This window comes from Pyxicephalus adspersus, chromosome 6 (genome assembly GCF_032062135.1).
Source record: "Pyxicephalus adspersus chromosome 6, UCB_Pads_2.0, whole genome shotgun sequence".
In the NCBI taxonomy this organism is placed as follows: domain Eukaryota; kingdom Metazoa; phylum Chordata; class Amphibia; order Anura; family Pyxicephalidae; genus Pyxicephalus; species Pyxicephalus adspersus.
This window is the reverse complement of record NC_092863.1, coordinates 25,859,496-25,880,039: the sequence shown is the minus strand read 5'-3', so window position 1 is coordinate 25,880,039 and position 20,544 is coordinate 25,859,496. Positions and strand designations below refer to the sequence as shown.

General features: G+C 36.0%; 1 protein-coding gene across 8 annotated transcripts in view; it reads right to left on the bottom strand.

Moving 5' to 3' along the window:
- AOPEP (aminopeptidase O (putative)) overlaps nucleotides 1-20,544 on the bottom strand; it is a 404,684-nt gene that overhangs the window by 92,064 nt on the left and 292,076 nt on the right. For 5 of the 8 annotated variants that reach the window (XR_011921331.1, XM_072414964.1, XM_072414966.1 and 2 more), the window contains one exon: nucleotides 316-402. The exons of 1 other annotated variant lie outside the window; for it this stretch is intronic. Coding sequence is in view for 5 of the 7 variants with exons in the window: in XM_072414964.1 (XP_072271065.1) it covers nucleotides 316-402 (87 nt within the window). In the remaining 2 variants the exon portion in view is untranslated. Of the gene's footprint in view, nucleotides 1-315; nucleotides 403-8,801; nucleotides 9,061-20,544 lie in introns of those variants that run through there. 2 more of the 8 variants (XR_011921333.1, XM_072414967.1) reach the window with 2 other exon arrangements.

The window sequence follows — 20,544 nt, the reverse complement described above, 5'->3', positions numbered from 1 at the left end:
CATTTATACAACCCTTTCCTAGGACAAAGTTGGCACAGTTTTCATATGTTGCTTCTCTAACTAAATAAATAAAAGGCTACATCTGGTCAAATGATCTTGAAGAATCACCCAACAAAGATTACATACCCTACTGTCTAGGTCTTTGGCTTTGCAAGAAAGACTGTAAGGAACCCATGAAAAAGAAGTAGCCCTTGCATTACAAGTTACTAAACTGCTGGGAAAACTTATACAGCTTACCATTTGTGTAAAGATCTACAAATGATTCTTAGAAACAACCTATGATGGCACAAATAAACAATCTTAAGAATTTCATACCTGGTCTTGCAGTAGGAATATTTCTACATTTTTATAGGCAGCTGTATGCTTGTGTTTTATAACCAACTCACACCACCTGTGCCGAACCTATATGAAGAACAATTAATAAATTCATTAATCAACAATATTTAAATCAAAATTTATGTCAAATACAAGGTCACATTTAAGTAAAATGGTTACAAATGTCACTGGGGTTGATGTTCTAAAGGTGTAAAATATGTCAACTTTACAAAGTTAATTTTCACTTATTTTAGTGAATGAGGTATAAGGCAAAAAATGTGAAATGTGAAAAACAGGATTTTTGCTAGCAAATGACTGAATGATTACAGTCATCAAAGCCTCATCTTATTCACTAAGCTCAAAGTTCAACATGCTTTAGTCCTTTAGTAAATCCACCGCCAATGTCTGAAGTATCTCACATATACACTTCTGGTCCAACTACTGTTGGCTGAACTTTTTGGGTAATATAGAGGTGAGTTGTGCACAGCTAGAATCAGAAGGTATGTAAACAATACACATTTTTTTCCGTTCTAAATTTCAACCATTAAGTAAAAGAACATTTCATTATAATAAAATATATCAATTGGAATGTAATGGGCTTCAGTGTAATTTGAATGCTGATCCATGGTTCTGCAAATGCAGGTAGCTCAGCGTATCATAGATCTCCACCATTTTTATATATTTTATATTACTAGTGAAAACTAAAAAATCATTGCACCTAACAAATATAACGTGTCTGCCTAGATTATAGTCCGAATTTCTACTGTTCCAAGACTTTTCCAGCATTAGCATAGAAATGAATGCAGTTGTAGAAAAAAGGCTGAATTACTGTGTTGGCCAATGTGCTATATGTAAATAGTGCAAGTCAATTATTCATGAATAAAGCACCACAAAGACAGTTGTGAAGTACAAACAAGATTTACTAAGCATCTCATACAAACAAAATGTCAACATCCAGGATATTTCTTTAATGTATACTGGCTGTTTCACCCTGTTCTTTCATTTATCATGGCTATTCTTTCATTTATCATGAATCTAAGGCCACCTTTTCATGTACCTGTATTTGATTAGAGATGCACAGTGCAGTTATGAAGACAGCTATCAGCAAGCTCTGTATTAACAGAAGTTATGTGACTTATGTAGCTCAGCCTTTGTCCTAATTAAAATGATTAACGAGTGATGAATGGACAGAGCTGGTTTGGTGGATTATTTCCTGTTTCCTCTTTTTTTTTTTAATTTACTCCTAGCTATAAAGAATTAAGTCAGCGGGGTTATCAGCAATTTATTGCCAATAATGTCCTGGTCACAGTGTTATTAAATAGCCAACCCAATACTAACTTTTTCAGTCAAAGCCACTGTACCATGTACTGCAAAGTCATTGGGCAACTCTAAGTGTATGCATGCCTGAAGAGTAGGAATGTTGAGTACCATAAGGTGTAGCTTCAGAATTAACATCCAAAATTTGACAGATGTCCTGTGCATGCAGAGGTCCCTGCATTTATATGTGATACTTTTCGCAAATCTTTATTCACATTTATGAACTATATTTTTATTAATAATAAACAGTATTTATATAGCGCAAACATATTACACAGAGCTGATGGTTGCAAATGACAGACAGATTCAGAGAGTGACACATGAGGAGGGGACCCTGCCTAGAAGAGCTTACAATCTAAGAGGTGGGGAAGTAGCACACATTAGGGGGGGGGGATTATACAAGTAAAATAGTCCTAGCGTGCATTGGTAAAGCTAAAACTTGCCATCTATAGATGCCAACATCTACATACTGCCATACACAATAATACAAAAGGATCTAGCACATAACATAAAACCTCTTTCACGGTTTCCTTTTCCCCCCAAAGCCCATTCAGTTGGCAAAAAAGTTAAATAAAACAAAATCTCAAGAATCTCGCTATACTTTTTATTAGGGAGTTTTCATTACAAAAGTGCCTTTCCTATAAAATGGTGAATGCCATAGACTCTAAAAAGAAAAACACAGGAAATTCAGTCACTAATAAAATTTATATTTAATTTTCTTATACTTCCAAAAGCTATACAAGCCATAAAGCAGTCATGAAGCAAGACAAGTGGTATTATTTTATGTATAAAGTACTTTTTTTATACGGGTTGGTTGGGAACTAGTCTTTCCATCTGGAGGATATAAAAGCAGGAGTCATGCTACTTCATCTACCTACAACATTACAAATGAATGCTGAATATTAGTCCATATCAGTCTGCTCTTTTACTGATGACATTAAAAATGCTGATCAACAGTCTGATAGTCCTGGTATGGGGAGATGAGATAGGAGGAGAAAGCACTGCCTAAATGTATCAGTTGTATATTGTACTAGTCCTATGACAATCTATTATTAACAAAACAACGATGCATTATTAGAAGGCTTTGTATTGCTATCAACATTTCAACCCATACTAAAAAGGGTAAAACTATTTATCCTAGTCAAGATGGGGCAGGCAATGAGGCGGGAAGGGAAAAAGACAGTTACGCAAGTGCAGACCAATAGAAGTATAATCCTACAGGTCTGCTAACAAACATCTACCTTTTTAAAACAACTACCCTACTTATCCATCCTAAAACAAAAACAAGTCTTATCATTCAAATATAAACTTAGCCACTACAGGCATATATAACACCAGTTCATCCAGGTATCTGTTCAAAACTAAAAGTATGTAAACTCTGAACCTTTCCTATAAGATCCTTTATTTCTGTATAATTGAGCATTTTATGTAGAATGTAGAAGGATATAGAATTAAGCATTTTATTTTAATAAAAAGTGCAACCTGTCAGACATTCTGGGAGCTTTTATGTTCCTGAGAAATTACCCTGTGCTGCACTTAAATCTAAAGCAGTGTTATGTATGTTATGATTACAAAATCCCTCTTGATATGTTATAGAAATAAGGAGATGTAATAGGTACTGCTTATTACAGTACAGTGAGTTTGTGTTGTCACCCTAGGAAAGCAAGAATTTCACTGGCAGGATTACCAACTGAAATATAGCAAAAGCCTAATGAATGCAGCATGCCATTTCTAAAACTAGAAAGCTGCAACATATTACTTTTTTGTTTGGGGGTTTAATTAATCTTTAAGTGTATTTTTAGACAAGTATGGTATGAGTAATCATGGAAATCTCATGTAATCCCCATACAGCAGAGTTCAGACTGTGACAGTCAGAAACAGCAAAAAGCAGAGCTCATGTAATAACAAGAAAACTAATGATAGGATTAGAAAGTGAGTGTCTGACAGAAAGATTGGCTCATCAGACTGTTTCTTTTTCTTAACGGTCCATTTACAGGCTAGTGGCAGCGACAAACCTAGTTGCAGACCCCTCATCAATAAAAAGTCCAGTCTCTACATTCACCCAGTCCAAGCTCTGCTGTACAACAGGGCTGTTTAAAGGTCAGAAATTAATGGGTGGAATTTCAATTAATTAGTAGGGTCCAAAACTATGCAAAACTATCTAAACAAAAATAATTATTCTGCCATTGTTTTAATGTAAGGATCCTTCCCCTGATGAATAAGGTTTGTGAACTGAGCATTGGGTCTGAAAGTTGTATTCTATTTATTCCACTTCAGACAAAATTCTTTTTTCCTCTTGGCACATATAGATAGGTCTATGACAAACGTAAGCTTTTCCTTAAAAATGTTAAAAATGGCAATAAATACTATTACCGTCATTAAAGGAGAAGACAAGCATGGCTAGGCAAAAAACCATTAATAACCTTCATTGAAATCAGACATACCTGTGTCTGCATGAAACGTTCTGAGACTCTGTACGGGAGACTCTGCCTCAGGAACAAACAGACAGCTAGTTGGAGAGTTTATGGCAGATAAAAGGTTAAGTAGAACAACCAGGTGCATGTTATAAAAACAATGCAATTAGTTTGGCCCTATTCTTTGCTGAAGACCTACTGGTTACATCATTCAAAGTTCCTAAACTGTTATCAGACAGTGGATGGCTACTTAGCGGATGTATGTTACTGAAATAAGGCTTTCAGTTAACGTAAGCTATTTCCTCTATCCCACACTTGAAAGTCGAGAAGTGACGGAAGTGTCCCCTCCACCAGCAGCTGGAAGATTTAATTAAAGTAAACATTAGGCTGACAGCTTTCACCTTACTCTTTAAAATCTAACAATAAGCTTTTCTTTGCTGCCTATTGGTATTTTATATATACAATGGAGAGTATTTTGTTATGACTGTTTAGCTCATGCAATGATCCTTTCGGAAATCCAGTCTGAATACCCTTTGCAACATTAATAACTCAAGCAGTGTTAGCAGACATGCCTAGTTTGCCCTGGTAAACTACAAAACAACTCATCCTATTGGGACTGGTCAAAATCAGATGGGAGTAGCTTAGAGTCACAAAAAATAAAAAAAAAGGACCAAAGCTGTCACCCTGGGCTAAGAAGTGTGCTACTAGCAGGAACACCATTTGGGAAAAAGTCTGAAGTAAAGGCCTAAAGATAGATAGAGATTTTCTTAAATTCCTAGGACTTGACTATATACAACAATCGTATAGAAAAATGTGCTTCCACAGTGCTTTACATTGTCCACATTCATTTCACTGCCCCTCAAAGGGACTTACAATCTAATCTCCTCACCATAGCCATTTATCATATACATAGTCTGAGGCCAGTTAACCTAGCAGTATGTATTTGGAACAGAGAAAGAAACAAATTGAAGTAATACCACACTAACAATATACTATATGCCTGTATGCTAAACTTGTTCTATACCAAAAGATAGACTTTTCACACTCCTATGTGCTGGATGTTAGGGCTGGTATCTGTCTAACTTCATTAAGATAAAACAATAATACCCAATACTAAAGAGGAAATGTTATGGCTAGGAATTAAATATAGTACCAAGCTGTGTGTATTCAGATAGCGTTTTTATTGCTGCAGTTTGTAGGTGACAGGTTGGTAATAAATGTAATATTCAACATGTAGACAGTAATCTGTACGAGACGTTTTATCTAAAGAACAAAAATACTCAGTCTTGCCATCTTCATTTTTCTAGAATTTTCCCTCTGGGTAATTTAGTTCTGCCAACAGACCAGCATATAAAAACCTATTGCGCAGCCAAAATATTTATTGTATTAACATGCCAGACAGCGTGACAGCATACATATCAGTGTTTCCAGCTCCTCGTGATTCTCCATCACTACAGTCACAATAATCTAAAAACATGTACAGAAACATCTGCATACTAAAGCAGGAAGTATACGATACTGTTTGTTTTAATTGCAACCCCTCAGGTTAACCAAATTCTTGGACCCATAACATGATGACTAGACAATGAAGTAACTTGTATTCTGCAGTACACATTAACCTCTCTCATGACCGAGCGTGCTGCTTGAAAGACACATTGTGTATCTATCGGTACACAATGTGAACTGTCTTCTTTAAGAGAGCTGTTCAATGAAAAAATTGAGTTAGATAATCTTAGCAAATCAAGTCATCATCCCTTGAATGAAAATTAAAATAAGACATGCTTGTGCCACCTGTTCAGGAAGAACAAGCCAGCCTAGGAATTTTTGGTCATCTCTTCCAGACCCGATTTCATGCTGCATTAATTCTCCACTTTCGTTTTAAACTTTCCTATGACAACAAAGACAATAAATATTTTTATTTAGTTGGTGAAAGAACGATAAAGCAGTTGGAATCAACACTGACACAAAGTCTAAAGTACTCTTTAGTTACTCTTACTTAAAGTGACATTAAAAAAGGTTTATATGGATCAAGATCTGAAGAGAAGCCTTTAATTCAATTTCTAGCAGCTCCTTTTGTTCTTTTTTTGCAAAAAGAGTTTGACTCTGTTCTTTATGATGCAAAATTCAATTTTAATTAATTGGTTTGGAGAACTAGCCACTGTTAGATGGACAAACCATTACTTAAAGTGAATATGCTATGAGGTGCTGGTGATAGCCATAAAAGCCGCCAATCATAATAGCCTGGTCTTGTCCCACATTTTAATTTAAACTTAACAATTCCCTGTCTGGCTAACCAAGCAGACCTGAGCAATTTATGTAAGTAGCTTGGTGGAAAGATAAACACCACAATGATATATGAACATAGGCCTAGCATTTAAATTTACATTTCACTAAAATGTACATGTGACAAGTCAGCCTTACAAAGTTTCAACAAATAAAATCCTTTTGCTGCCAAGCTCCTTTGTATTTCCTAAAGCCTAGGAAGAATACTGGGCGGTCAGCAGCTACCAAAATCACTGCAAGTGTTTCACATCACTTAACACCACAGCAAGTAATTCTTTTTGGTCAAAGAGACCTGCCATGTAAACCCACAGTGAGTTACAAAGATTGGGCACAACCATGGATAGGAAGAAGCTATGCGGACTTGTTTTCATCTAACTTCTGAGGTCGGTTATTATACTAACTAGAGATCTTGGCTAGTGTTCTAGATCACATGTGATACAAAGAAGAACATGCAAATGTAATTAGCAAACAGCGCTACCCAAACAAACATATATAATTGTGAATTTTAAACAGAAGAAAGGTTGCTATAATTGTTTAAATGACACAATATTATAATAAACAGGCTGCATTACCTCCCAGGAAACCTCTGCCTGCCTTTACTTCATTCTACCATGACTTAATTTAACCACCAGTTAGATGAAATGTAGATTATATAAATGTGTGTCACTGAAAAACATGTATATGGAAACTTCTACATAAAATACTGTGCTGGGATAACAGAATTATAGAAAAATATACAATTAGTACTATAAAAACTTGTCCTCTAGTTTCAAAAGAAACAGCTAAACTTGTCACTAATGACCACATTTATATATCAAAGAAATCCTAGCAGGCTCCACCAAAACGTTCTTTGACGGGTTCGTCTTTTCGCATTCTTTAAGTGCACTTGAGAACAGAGTGTAAGTTACTGAACCAAAGCCTTTGGCAGACATATAATTAACAGAAATATTTGCTGCTATGACAAATCTGGAAATTGGCAACCAGGCCAGATTTTGTAGAGAAAGAAATGAAGTGCCTGTACACTGATCACAAACACGGACAGATGCAGTTACTGTAAAACTACATTTACCAGCCCAGCTGTTCACTATTTATTGAATAGTGATCTACCAAGGGGGGAATAAATAGATCTAAATTATACAAACACCTTTGTTTTGTTTTGTACAGTTTTGATGAGGTATTTGTGTCTTTATTAGGCACCAGAATAGAGGGGAAATATTGCATAGGGAATTATAAAGCAAAGGAGTTGCTCCTCCCCCAATGCAGAATGATTAGAGATTAGACAAAAATTGTTTAATTTGTTGCAATCAGTACCTATATATAGACAACCCCAAGGAACTCTCTACTATGAGAATTATATGGGATGCCAATACTCCCCATGAAATACTAGCTGCTCAACTTTTCCAGAACTTCATATCTTTTTTAGGTTAGGAACTCAGAATGTATTAAAGCCATGCAGTATAGGATTCTATTAAGGTTGTATTTGAAGCATTTTGCTATACCTATACATTTGCTGTCACTGTACAGACAAACAAAACCAAAAAAAGAAACTAGAGTAAATAGGAAAAACACACTCAATCCGGAATATGTACCATACTCTGTTAAATAGCAGATTATGAATGCTTTAAAACTATTAGGCTTCATATACCATAGCTTTGGCCAATGGCAAAATAAACATGCTTTATCCTTTGGTCTTTTGCCAGAATCTGAAAAATCTATGAGAAAATAAAACTTGGCATTAGCTCACAAAAATAAGAGTATTGCTACCTATAGAAATCGAGGCCTTCATCGTTAATTTAGGATAATATTTATAAGACATTCATCTTAATAAAATATTTTCATCCTGACATCAGTAAGAAATGCATAACTACAAAAAAAAAAAAAAAAGGAAAATTTAGAATAAAGGATTTACCTAATGCAGATTTCTGGACATTTTTCCTAGTCAGGTACTAAAACTCTCTTTTTTTTATATTTGTCATTTAATGACACTGATAGTGAACATGAAACTTTTCCTTGATATTACCATGTGCTTATGCACTTTATCCAGAATAAAATAGTATTCTGTATAAACAGCAAAAAATCAGAGTATTCAGCTTTATCTTAAAGTCTATGGCATGGGAACTCTTGCTTTGCAATACTGGAGTCCTGGGAAATCATCTTCTTTTGTTCTTCCATGGACATTTAGCCAATAGGTGGTGGGATGAATACAGAGGGAGTGGGTTTGAATAATTTTTTTTTCAGGTGCAGCTGGATGCCAAGTGGAATGGCGCTGAAGTGTCATCAACATACGATATTTAGTAGGCTCAAAATGTTATGAACAGGTAATGTCAGTTTAACAGCAGAAAACATCTATGGTCTCCATTTTAGATAATTACAACTGACTGATGTTAGATCTGCTTGTGTAGGGCTGTACAATGTGGGAACAATAATTTCCTCGGATTTCCAATTCTCAGTGGGTAAACAGAAAATCCGAAATTAACAAAGAAAAGCTTTATTTGGGCTTTGAAAAGGTAATAAGTATCTGCTGCAAAAATAAATACATCAAATAACACAAAGGATCTACACTATTGGGGAGGCTTTAAAGGTCCAATAAGGCTGATTATGAAAGCTGATACAAATAGCCATGGTGTCCTCTCAAGTTTCAGTTTTCCTTTTTTTCTGGAAACTGCATTTTCATACTCTATCTCCAGTGTGTTTTTCGACCTGCTGTTCTATCAGTTACTTTTCTCGTATCCTATAAATTCCAAACAGAAAAACAGTAGGTGAAATTCCAAGGAAAGAATGAGGGTAAATAATGAATTGATCTGTAAGAAGTAATGCTTTAGAAGTGAACAATGCATATCAGGATGCATAACCCCTGTAAATGCTCACTCTGTTCTACTTTGTAGTTCCTTGTCACTGTTTACTTCAAACATTTTTTAATACCCACACACAGAGTTCTGTACAGGGTTGCCTAATCAGGGGAACTATAAAACCATACAATACATAAACTATTGTGTTGTACTCTTGTTATGCTCTTCTAGTTATTGACAATCAGATGATGATATAATAATTTTAAATAATTAAATCCTGCAAATTTGGTTGGAAGAAAAGACATCAGGTATTGGAGAAGTTTACAATGATAGCAAAAGGTATTGGTATTGAAATATTTATGTAACTATGTATACCTCTGCATATGCTAGATTTAAACTACTGGGTTGCCACAGGTCACCAACACACGTTACCGCAAAAGTGTAAATCCAGCCTAAGGTAGAATGGCAACTGAACGCACCTACGTTACATTGCTTGCATCATGGTGTGTTGCAATACTAAAGATATTACATTTTCTTTTTTTGGTTTACAGCTCATGTGTAATGGCACTGCATTAGTATGAATTCAGCCTTTACCTAGTAAAGAACTAACTAACTTTTGACACAGACAGCAGAGCTATTTTACATAGGGATAACACTATTAAGATAATGTGATTCCATGTATTCTCCTAATTAAATTCAAAGGACTTAATTTAAATACACAATACTACCGTGTTTCACCGAAAATAAGACCTACCCCGAAAGTAAGCCCTAGCATGCTAATCATGCAAGGGTGAAATATAAGCCCTCCCCTGAACGTAAGCCCTATTGGCTTCTTCGGAGGGTGCGGTCACATGGTACACGGAGGGACACCAAGAGGAAGGAGAGAGCAGAGAGAGAGCAGGAGATTTTCAAACCACTGAAGCAAGGGGTGAAGAAATCACAAGTTAAGTTAACCTATGGTACTCTGGTGTGACACTACAACTAAAAAGAGGTTGTGGATTCTCTTTTCAAAGGGTCCCTGCTAGTATTTCATTCATTAGCAGCAATTCATATTTATTGATTTGTTTTTTTTTTTGCTTTTACTCAAATTATATTGGTTACTGTTTCTGGTCAACAAAGCTTTGGAAGTTTTGTTTCTGTGTCTGCATGTTACTCTATGAGTCATATGTTATTGACAGCACATTTTCTTGTTATGTTGCACTTATTTGCTTATGAAGCTTTTTTTTATTATTCATTTTTGTCCATTCTTATTCATGACTTCTTGTATATAACAGAAAAAATTTGTGATTTTGACAGGTCACAGGTAACGCAGAGGTATCTTTCTATAGCATTGTAATATTGGTTACAGGTTTTGGTAAATACAGATTTTTGTACATGAATAAATACAGATTTTTGTACATGAATAAAAACAGATTTTTGTACATGAATAAAAACAGATTTTTGTACATGAAAAATCTAGATTTTTTCGTACATGAGAAAAAAAAAAAAAGACATCCACTGAAAATAAGCTCTACTGCGATTTTCAGAGGTAAAATAAATATAAGACCCTGGAAACACAGTATGAGGGGCTGAGTACACACGAGCAATAATTGTCGTTGGAAAGGATCTTTCACGATCCTTTCCAGCGATGAAGGACTGCATGATGCATGAAGGAGTGCTGTATATACAGAACTGTTCTGCTCTATGGAGAGGAGAGGGGAGGGGAGAACAACAGAACGGCGCCCCCCCCCTTTGCTTCGATTAGGATTGTTCGTCGTCCGTGGGTCTTCCAGGACAGTGGTTCAGACGATTGACGACGGGAGCTGTACACACGCCAGATTCTCGTCCGATATAGGCCGAGTTGATTATCGGACGAGAAATGTTGGACGCGTGCACGTAGCCTTAGATGTTTGTCTGGAACAATGGCAAGCAAATCAATCCCATAGACCAGGAGTCTAAGGACCAGGAACTGCCAGGGCATGTTTTTAGTAAGAGCAGTAACAAATAAAAGTGAGGTAATAACTTAGTGAGGTATGGTTCACAAAGAGTCAGAAAATGACTAGATTTATGATGAGATTTATATTTTGGCCTGTAAATGGCCCTTGTGGGTTAAAGTTGACACCCATATTTTAGAATATTGCAAATAATACCTTTTAATAATAGCTATCAAAGCTAATGCAAGAGATCTATATCTATGGTGTCTTCATACATACTTTAAAATCCTTGGGAAAAAATCCTGCTTTATAAAAATGTAAATGCCATCTAATGCAAAACCACTGTGCACTTACCAATACAGAAAAACTGTGTGTAAAAGTCATCACACACATTGGGCCCGATTTATTAAAGCTTTTCAAGACTGGAGAGGATACACTTTCCACAGTGAAGTTGGGTGATCCAGCAAATCTGGAATAGGATCTATTCCAGGATTGAAAACATTTGCTAACAAGTGGCAAAATACATTGAAGAAGTTCATTCCAGGTTTGCTGGATCACCCAGCTTCACTGATGAAAGTGTATCCTCTGCAGCCTTGGGGAGCTTTATTAAATCAGGCCCATTGAACTGATATATTAATTTAAACGGCAGTTTTAGCATCCAAATGGTGATATAAGGAATTCTTCACAGTGTTTGCGCAGAAAGTAAACCATGCTTAAAATGCCATAGCTATGCTTAGCTATAAATGCTATGATGTGTAAAACAAACTAGTCTAGCAACATGCAGGAAAATTGAGTGCAGTTAAAAAATCACATCATGGATAAAACAATCACTTCTCTAACAAAGCAAAGAATACAGATAAAAAAAATACAATAAGCTGTGGTCTGCTGCACTGTTTTTTCTCACTCAGATAAAGTGCAGCACAAAGGTTTGTTTGATGAAAAGAACAACTTTCTTTTAAATGCCATTTTTTGTTATGGGTTTGAGCGCTTAAAAAATTACAGCTGTGAAATACAAAGCCACCATTTCATAGCTCAGCTATTTTTTTTTATAGGCGTACTATGGGTACAATGTGGTATTTGTGTGTGTACACCCACACTATTGTTTACGGCACGAAGTCTGGTATACATTGTACACTGCCCTCCAGCATGCTTGGAATATATACGCAGTGAGACTGGGAAACTTCTGCTCTTATTTCATCTTGTATACAATCTTTCTTTAATAAGCCTATTAAATGTGAAAAATGCAATAACCAGGTTACAGAATGCAGCAGGCCACCTAAACGGATACAAATAAGTACAGGGCAGGCTAGAAAGGCAATAACAAAAATGCATTGTTTGCTTTGTATATAAATAAAACCTTAGATGAACAGTGCTATATCGAAGGCCCATTTTTATTATAAACTCTTTTAAATAAACAATCCAGGCAATGTTAAATTAGAGAGTTCAGGTTTATTTACAGATGTACTTTTATTCACTTCTGAAGCAATGTTTTTAGCATTTCCATTCTGCTCAATATGACTGTAGACAGTATTTGGAGCTGATTATTCTGTAAACATGCTTGGTTTGCCTGAATGTTCATGCTAACTTCTGAAAAAAGGGTGCACAATAAACTTAAGAAGTCAAACCATAGCTGAAAATATCCTTTGCAGCATTCCCATTTATTCATGACACTTTTTATATGTTCTACAGGTTTATGAAAGTAGAAAACTGCATACTGATGCATTTCCACAGGTTAAACAGGCCTTAAAAAATAATGGTAAGCACTCAGGAACATATGAACCATTCAGTTCTGTACATTTCTAATACATTTGCAACTAAACACTTTTCTAAATGCTTCTTATTTACCCAAAGTGAACCTTGCTCACTTGCATACCAAACAAATAATGGAGGAAAAATGCACATACGGTGCAGAACAATGACCATAATGCAGTGCCACTATTATGAGTAATTAGTCCTAAGCAAAGATGACCTTATAAGCCATTCTCAAACAGGGTTCTTTGAGCTTTGGCTAAGTGACTTCCCGTAAGATGACTCTTGCATAGTTTCAGGGTAATCACCACTTGGTAGATCCAGCTGCATGAAACCAAGGACTTTTTTAGAGGTCTGAAAAGGCAGAATTCTGACCACTACTGTAAGGGGCATTGTTCCCACTGGCAACCACTATAGTGTATTTACCCAATTATTACATGGTGTGTTCCAGGATTGAAAACATTTGCAAATGGCAAATGACTTTTAGGAAATCCATTCCAGGTTTGTTGGATCACCCAGCTTCACTGATGAAAATGTATCCTCTACGGCCTTGTAGAGCTTTAATAAATTTGGCTACCAACGTCTATAAGGCTGTTTTCAATCCTACCCATAGTATAGCAATTTTCAAAATGTAAATGTAATAATCATGGTGGAATCATCAGGTAACATTAAAATACAGACCAGGGTGTATCAGTGATAATCTAAAGCCTTACACTGCAAAAACGTCCTGCACAATGTGGTCCTGCCGTAATGTCTTTCCACACCAGGAAACTACTGGATGGTTTGCAATCAATTGTCTGAATGACCGGAAATTTACTTTAGCAGGCCTCAGCTAACACTCTTTGCATGTTTGGCTCTTACATGTAGACTTCTGTTGTGTAAATGAAGAGAATTTTGATAAATCCACATGTATTTACTTAAGTGTATTACCATACATTAAGAAGCTAAAAATCTATGTACAATCATTTTTTTTTTTCTAGCATGGATTCGGAGATGTGGAAAAAGGATCACTATACTATACCCTGTGTGCAGTTTTCTAGCATACAAATGACAGCAAATACCACAATGTGAAACATTAGACAGACTTGTAAGCTAGGCACCACCATGGCTTGTTCAGCTTTTGACACTGTCATAACAAAAAATGACAATGTTCTTTTCCTTGATAAAATTATTGATATCTACCAGAGATACTGAGTCTATCACAAATGGAAATACATCATAGGCCTTTGAAGGATCTCCTGAGGTTATTACAGCTGCAGTTGTTTTAGGAGCAACTGAAGTAGATGTCTGAATCACATCATCGGAAGAACAGCTCTTTATCATCCATTATAAATAACTACATTAGTGTGCAGACTAATAGTACCATAATACGATTATATGGTAATCAGTAAATTACTCTACCCGACTTTGGCTCTATATTTCTCTGATCCAAATTCATATTTAAAGACACAGTGTCATTTTAATGAATTTGAATTCATTAAGCTGTACAGAAAAAAATGTCACCTTAGGCATTAAGGGCAACCCCGGATGATCACCTTGCTAGTGCTCCCTTACCGCTCCTTCTGTTGCAGCTGGTACTAAAACAAATCATGTCGGAAGGTAAGTGGTGGTGTCACAGTCACATATAAGGTGGTTACATGTCTATACCAAGAAGCACATGGTATTATAGACGACTTCAACAGAGGCAGGGAACAGAAAGGGATTGGTGGCTGGATGAGTAACATGGGGATCTGAGTGAAGTTTAACTGTTTGCCTGGTGCTTCTTAAAGCTCAGCTCAATTCTCGATACCAGATTATTTAAAAAACATATGTTTATTATATTACCTTAAATCCAGCAGTTTTTGACCAGTGATTTAATGTCACAGGTCTTAATTCTTCACCCCTGACATTGAAGGTGGGCAATCCTTATTAATGCCCTGAACATTGCTCACATAATAATGTATCAGTGGTTTTGTTCACCAGTACTAGGAACCCACAACAGCATTTTGATGCATCCCAAAACAATATTATTAGCATGGGCTCTCAGAAAGTGAGACAAATGGTACTCATGATTCCTTAAATCTGCAGGTGACAGCACCAGAAATGACCTGACTATTGCAACAAAAGCTGTATTTTTAATATTCAATTTGGGCAAATATTTTATTTGTTACCCAAAAGATGAAGTTGAGCTTAATATTTAATTACCAATAGGTTAAAGATAACCATTGTACCTTGCAATGTTCAACATGGTTTTCTTCAGCTTCCTAACTGACAGCTAGACTAAGCTAAAAATTTACAATGCACAACAAGCTTCACATGGATGCGTATATAAAACAGTAAAAGATGATTGCTGCTGCTTCAAAACTAATGGGTATTATTTTTTTTCATAAGTATCACTAATACAATCTCAGTTTTCCAAAAGGTTATAGGGAGATGGATAGGTAGGGTACTAGGTCTGCCATTTACAATCAAGGCACAGGAAACAATGTTATCTTCACTCTGGAAAAATCATCCTCCTCATCAGTCCTTGAAAGCCAGAAATAAGCCTTTTGGAATGGTCATAGAGTGCTTTTCTTTAGGGGAATATACACACTTTATTGACTCTCTAGCAGTATTTCTCCCTTTCCAGACTCTCTGCTCCTTGTTATGGATCTGACATTTCACTGGTATTCAGGCACGGTTAAAATACAATGTAATAACTATATATAGTGAAAGTATGTTTGCATACTAATAAAAAATAACAATCTGGCAACTGTAAATGTGTATAAACAATGTCAAAAAAAGCAGGAATTAAAAGAGACAAATCTCTATCACCCTATAAGGATATTTTGTTGCTCACAACTGTTCTTTATTCAGCTATATTTGTTCTTCCCCCCCTTTTAAGTATTCAAGCTTATGAAAAGTCAGCAAAAAAAGAACAGTTCCTGTAAAAAGGGAGTGAAAATACCTAGTTACGTAAACAAACACATTCCTATGTGTCCACATCAGCACACTAGTACACCAGTGATGTGTGTGCTTAACTGTGAAGAGTGGGAACCAGTTTCATTTGTATGTTATTTGTTTGTGTAGGCTGCGGCATCTCCACACTATTCATAAAATTTTTAGAATTTACAACATCCACTATTTACCCTGTCTATCATTGTGACAGTTCAAAGCAGAGGGCCAAGTTTAAAAAAAAAAGCAGATTTTTATTTGACAACTGAGAAAGATTAATTATGAGCAGTTCCTATGGTGCTTTTAACCAGTTTTGGTTAAAGTATCTGAAAAGTTTTTAATATTGCACACGTCGACCAATTTCTATTTTCACTATCTATGGAAGTTTATCCAAGGTTTCACAAATCTGCACATAGCAAACTAGGGACCTATATCAATGAGCTTTTGTTTGTGAGTGGGTTTTGCATTTTCTACAAGTTTATGGACATGCAAAGCTCACTGCAGATGTTCAAAGATTCTAATGATCATGGAAGCACCTTCAAGATTTCAAACTGTTGCCATCAACAAAAGCCCAAAGTATATCTACACAGGCCCTAAAAACAGCCAGCCTCAGAAACATTTCTGATAAGTTGATGATTATCAAGTAATGTGGAATTTTAACACATATAGGTACTAAATATCCCTCAGGAAGTTCACAATATATCTCCTGACAATGCCATCATATCTTTTGTGCCATCATTCAGCTTCACCATCTACTTCCTAGACTAAAGTGATATAAATACTAAATACTAAACGTGCATCTTTAGAATCTACATGGAAGTACATTTTCATACCTACTGCATTACATTTGATATAAAAAAATTAAGATTCATAGATTTTTTTTTCTCTATTATCAGACACTGACCCAGAACAACCCTTATTGTTCTCTGTAACACAAATGCATACTGTCTACAGCAGTTTAATAGCCAGGTGTAATTTTTGGCTAGTGTGATCAAAGCCTCGTCTTGACAAATAAATACAGCTAAATAGTCTGTCCCTCTAAACACAAATACTAGCAAGATACATGATTCATACACAATAAGTACCTAGCATACCCAGATTTTCTCACTTTTTTTTTTTACAGACAGCAGTGTAGAAAAAGTGCAGTTCACATGAGCTGAGCAATGACAATTTCTGACTGCTTAGCATTCAGCACCTGTTGCTATACTGTTGATGTATATACTTCCAAATTAAAGAAAATACCATTCATAACACTTCCCAAATGCTTTATAAAAGTCATGAGATCTCTCTTTTCCCAAATACCATTTTATTTGCATTGGTTTATGGAATGAAAGAGAAATATCCACATTTTTTATCCAGAATAAACAAAGCTCTGAACATTTTGTGAGTGAATACATGTAAATTCCAAAGTTGTTACTGGAAAGCCTGTCTTTGCCTTATTTGTTCTTTATCCCCAGCAACGCTTGCTGCATTTTAAAGCTCCAGCTTTTTCTGTCTATTTATAATAAGAAAATCTACAGCCTGATAAGAAAGTGTGTTTCCTATCCCAAGAGAATTAGGTTAGTCTGCGGTATACTTTACAGTTCATATATAAAAAACTGAAGTTCCCCTCACATGTACAGTCATGTATAATACCTGGATTGTACAAAAAGCTTGTATACTATACCAAACAATTCTAAAAGTTTTCAAATCACAAAACTACAAAGTATAACCCCATGTGTCGTTTTGTTGGGGGTATAGGGTTTCTAGCATCACTATTTGATGAGTGGTGACACGACAACACAAAGAATAATCATTAGGATGTACACCTGTAAGCTGCTGCTGCATAAACATAGACGTGTTAGAAATTTAGCAGAACTCCATCATGGCTGCAATCATGGCCATACAAATCACTGTCAAAAGATCTAAAGTTTAGCAAACAGTGTACTCTTTAGTCAAAAGTAAGTACTAAAGCTGCGTACACACTTCCAATTTTTATCGTTCAAAATGAACGACGAACGAACGACGAACGATCGATTGGGCAAAAATTGTTCGTGAAAAAAGTAACCAACGACGCCGACGAACGAGGAAAGTCTTTGGAAACGAACGACCGGACCGGCGGATCGGATTGGACGACGATCGTTGACCATCGTTCGTGTGTACGATCGTTTGTTGATCGTCCATGGTCTGAGCATGCGTGATGAACGAACTTTCGTTCACTTCCTGTCGTGCACGTCACTCCCTCTATCGCTCAAACGATCGTATCTATTGTGTGTACAATATCTACGAACGATCGTGTCGTTATCTGTATGTGCAGGATCGGTGCTATACGATCGTTCGTAGATATCGTGCAGGATCGTTCGTCGTTCGTTTTCCAACGATAATAATTGGAAGTGTGTACGTAGCTTAAGGCTGCCAACAGGTCATCTATTCAAACCACAATTAACTAAAACCGATCAATATTCGCTGTAAAATCAAAAACACAAATCAGCAGTTGGTGGTACGTCAACCAGAGAGAATGATATTTAACAGCACATGCTTTATTAGCAGGAAGACAAAGCATGTCTACACGGTAGGAGCTCTGCAAAGGTGGGAGCTAGGGGTTACAAGAACCAAGAGAAAAGTACACTAGTAGATTTTAGCAGCACTAGCACTAGGTACTCACTGATTGGCTCCACCTATTGCCTGTAACTGCTAATTATTATATTCACAAATATACTTTGGATGAGTTCATAGATTCCCACTTTGATATAAACAATATCAGTATCAGTTTAGAAGCAGGTTATCCCATATGTTATATTAAATTCTGCACATATTTTACTACAGCAATAGATTCTCCCATTTGTAAGAATTATGAAGTCAAGAAGTTCAAAGATAACTCTAAGACAGCAGAAAATGTAATGCACTATTAACAATAGTGCATGAAAGATGTATAGGAAAAAACAAGGAGATATGTGTTGTATGAGAGAAATGTCTAAAGGTTGATGGGATTCTAACATCATTGGCCATTACACGAGTGATATCTAATACATTTAGTAAGGTCAACAAGGTAAGAAATGCAGCTTTAGTACATGTATGTGTGGATTACCAATTAATAATTGCATTATGCGGATGTGACTGAGCAGAACAAAATAGAAGCAACTGTTGGGCATCTTAAAAATGCCCCCAGATATGCAGCACATTCAAGGGTAGAGCAGTCCACTACAAATCACCAAAATACTGAAATGTATGGTATAGTTGTCTTGGCTGAACATTCAAGTAGAAAGAGGAAAAGAAAGGTTTTGGGCTCACAAATGGTTTTGAGAAACAAATTGTTGTATTTAAACACAGTTAGTAAAGCAAACAAGTACAGACAATTCACAATACCTCATACCTGTTCGACACTCCACAGTGTATGGGTAACTTATTCATATACTATAATATATGTATATTCTAGCAATACAATAAAGGTGATGAAGGAGACCGTGCTTAAAATGTATTGAATCCAACGCGTTTCGCCACGAGTATTTGTTATAATCAGTAAATAACACAATTATCTGAAATCAGGAGTTGTAGATAATTACACAGGTGTTGAGAGTATCATAAAGCTCCAAAAAATCCTACCTGATCCTACCTGCAAGCAGTATCCAGATGGAAAGAAAAAGAACTTTAAAATGCCATGTGTGTGTCTATAGACAGCCGGAGAGGCTGTGTGTTGCAGGGAGCGTGTCTAATAAGGGCTGCTCCTTCCTAATTGACGGAAGCGCAGGGCGCGCCCGTCAGTGAGGGTGCGTGCGCACTGCTCCACCTCACAGTAAGGGAATCCCTGTGATGTCATCCCGCCTCCTGGGAATACTTATATTATTACCATTACTTACACCCACAGCATCCTTTTTGGAGTTTTTTGATACTCTCAACACCTGTGTAATTATCTACAACTCCTGATTTCTGGTAATTGTGTTATTTAAGGATAACAATGGAAATATAATGGAAAGGCTAATTGCCTGTCCTTACTCTTCACTTGTTCTAAAGCATTTTTTGACGAAACCATCTTTCTTTTGGGGTCGGTTATATCCCCCCACATCCAGTTCTAGGACTGATTAGAGTACTCAAAGTGTTCCTGTCCTAGGGTATGTACCCTTAATGACCAGACATCTTATTTAACCTTTATGTAGTGCTATTTGTATTACTAATATACTCATTTCTACCTAGATACAGCCTTTATCTCAATCAAATTTTCGTTTATATATCACTAATTTCCAGCACTGCACCTTTACAACCTTTATCATATTAGCTACGTAAGTAAGAATTTGATTATACCTTACATTTTTCTGTCTGCACTGATTTTCCTATAGATTTATATACTTTGGATACATATATCACCCATGAATATTGTGACTTTTGGGCTTTCATTTATTACTTTAATGACATATGTTTAATCTGATACAATCACTTCAAATTCCATCTGATGAGAAATGTTAGTTTGTGTCAATGATATTATACTGAATTATTTTTTGACATACCTATATACTATTGATTTGGCTGTGTAAACAGTATATATATTTCCTTTTTTTCTCATTATTCAATCTCTATGTACACATACAGACTGTTAAGCTTGCTTATTACCATATCCCTAAGGAAGCCCATTCAAGGCGAAACGCGTTGGATTCAATACATTTAAGGCACGGTCTCCTTCATCACCTTTATTGTATTGCTAGAATATACGTATGTATAAGTTACCCATACACTGTGAAGTGTCAAACAGGTATGAGGTATTTATTTTTTCTGTACTTGTTTGCTTTATTAACTGTGTTTAAATACAACAATATTGTTGCTCAAAACCATTTGTGAGCCCAAAACCTCTTTCTTTTCCTCTTTCTACTTGAATGTTTA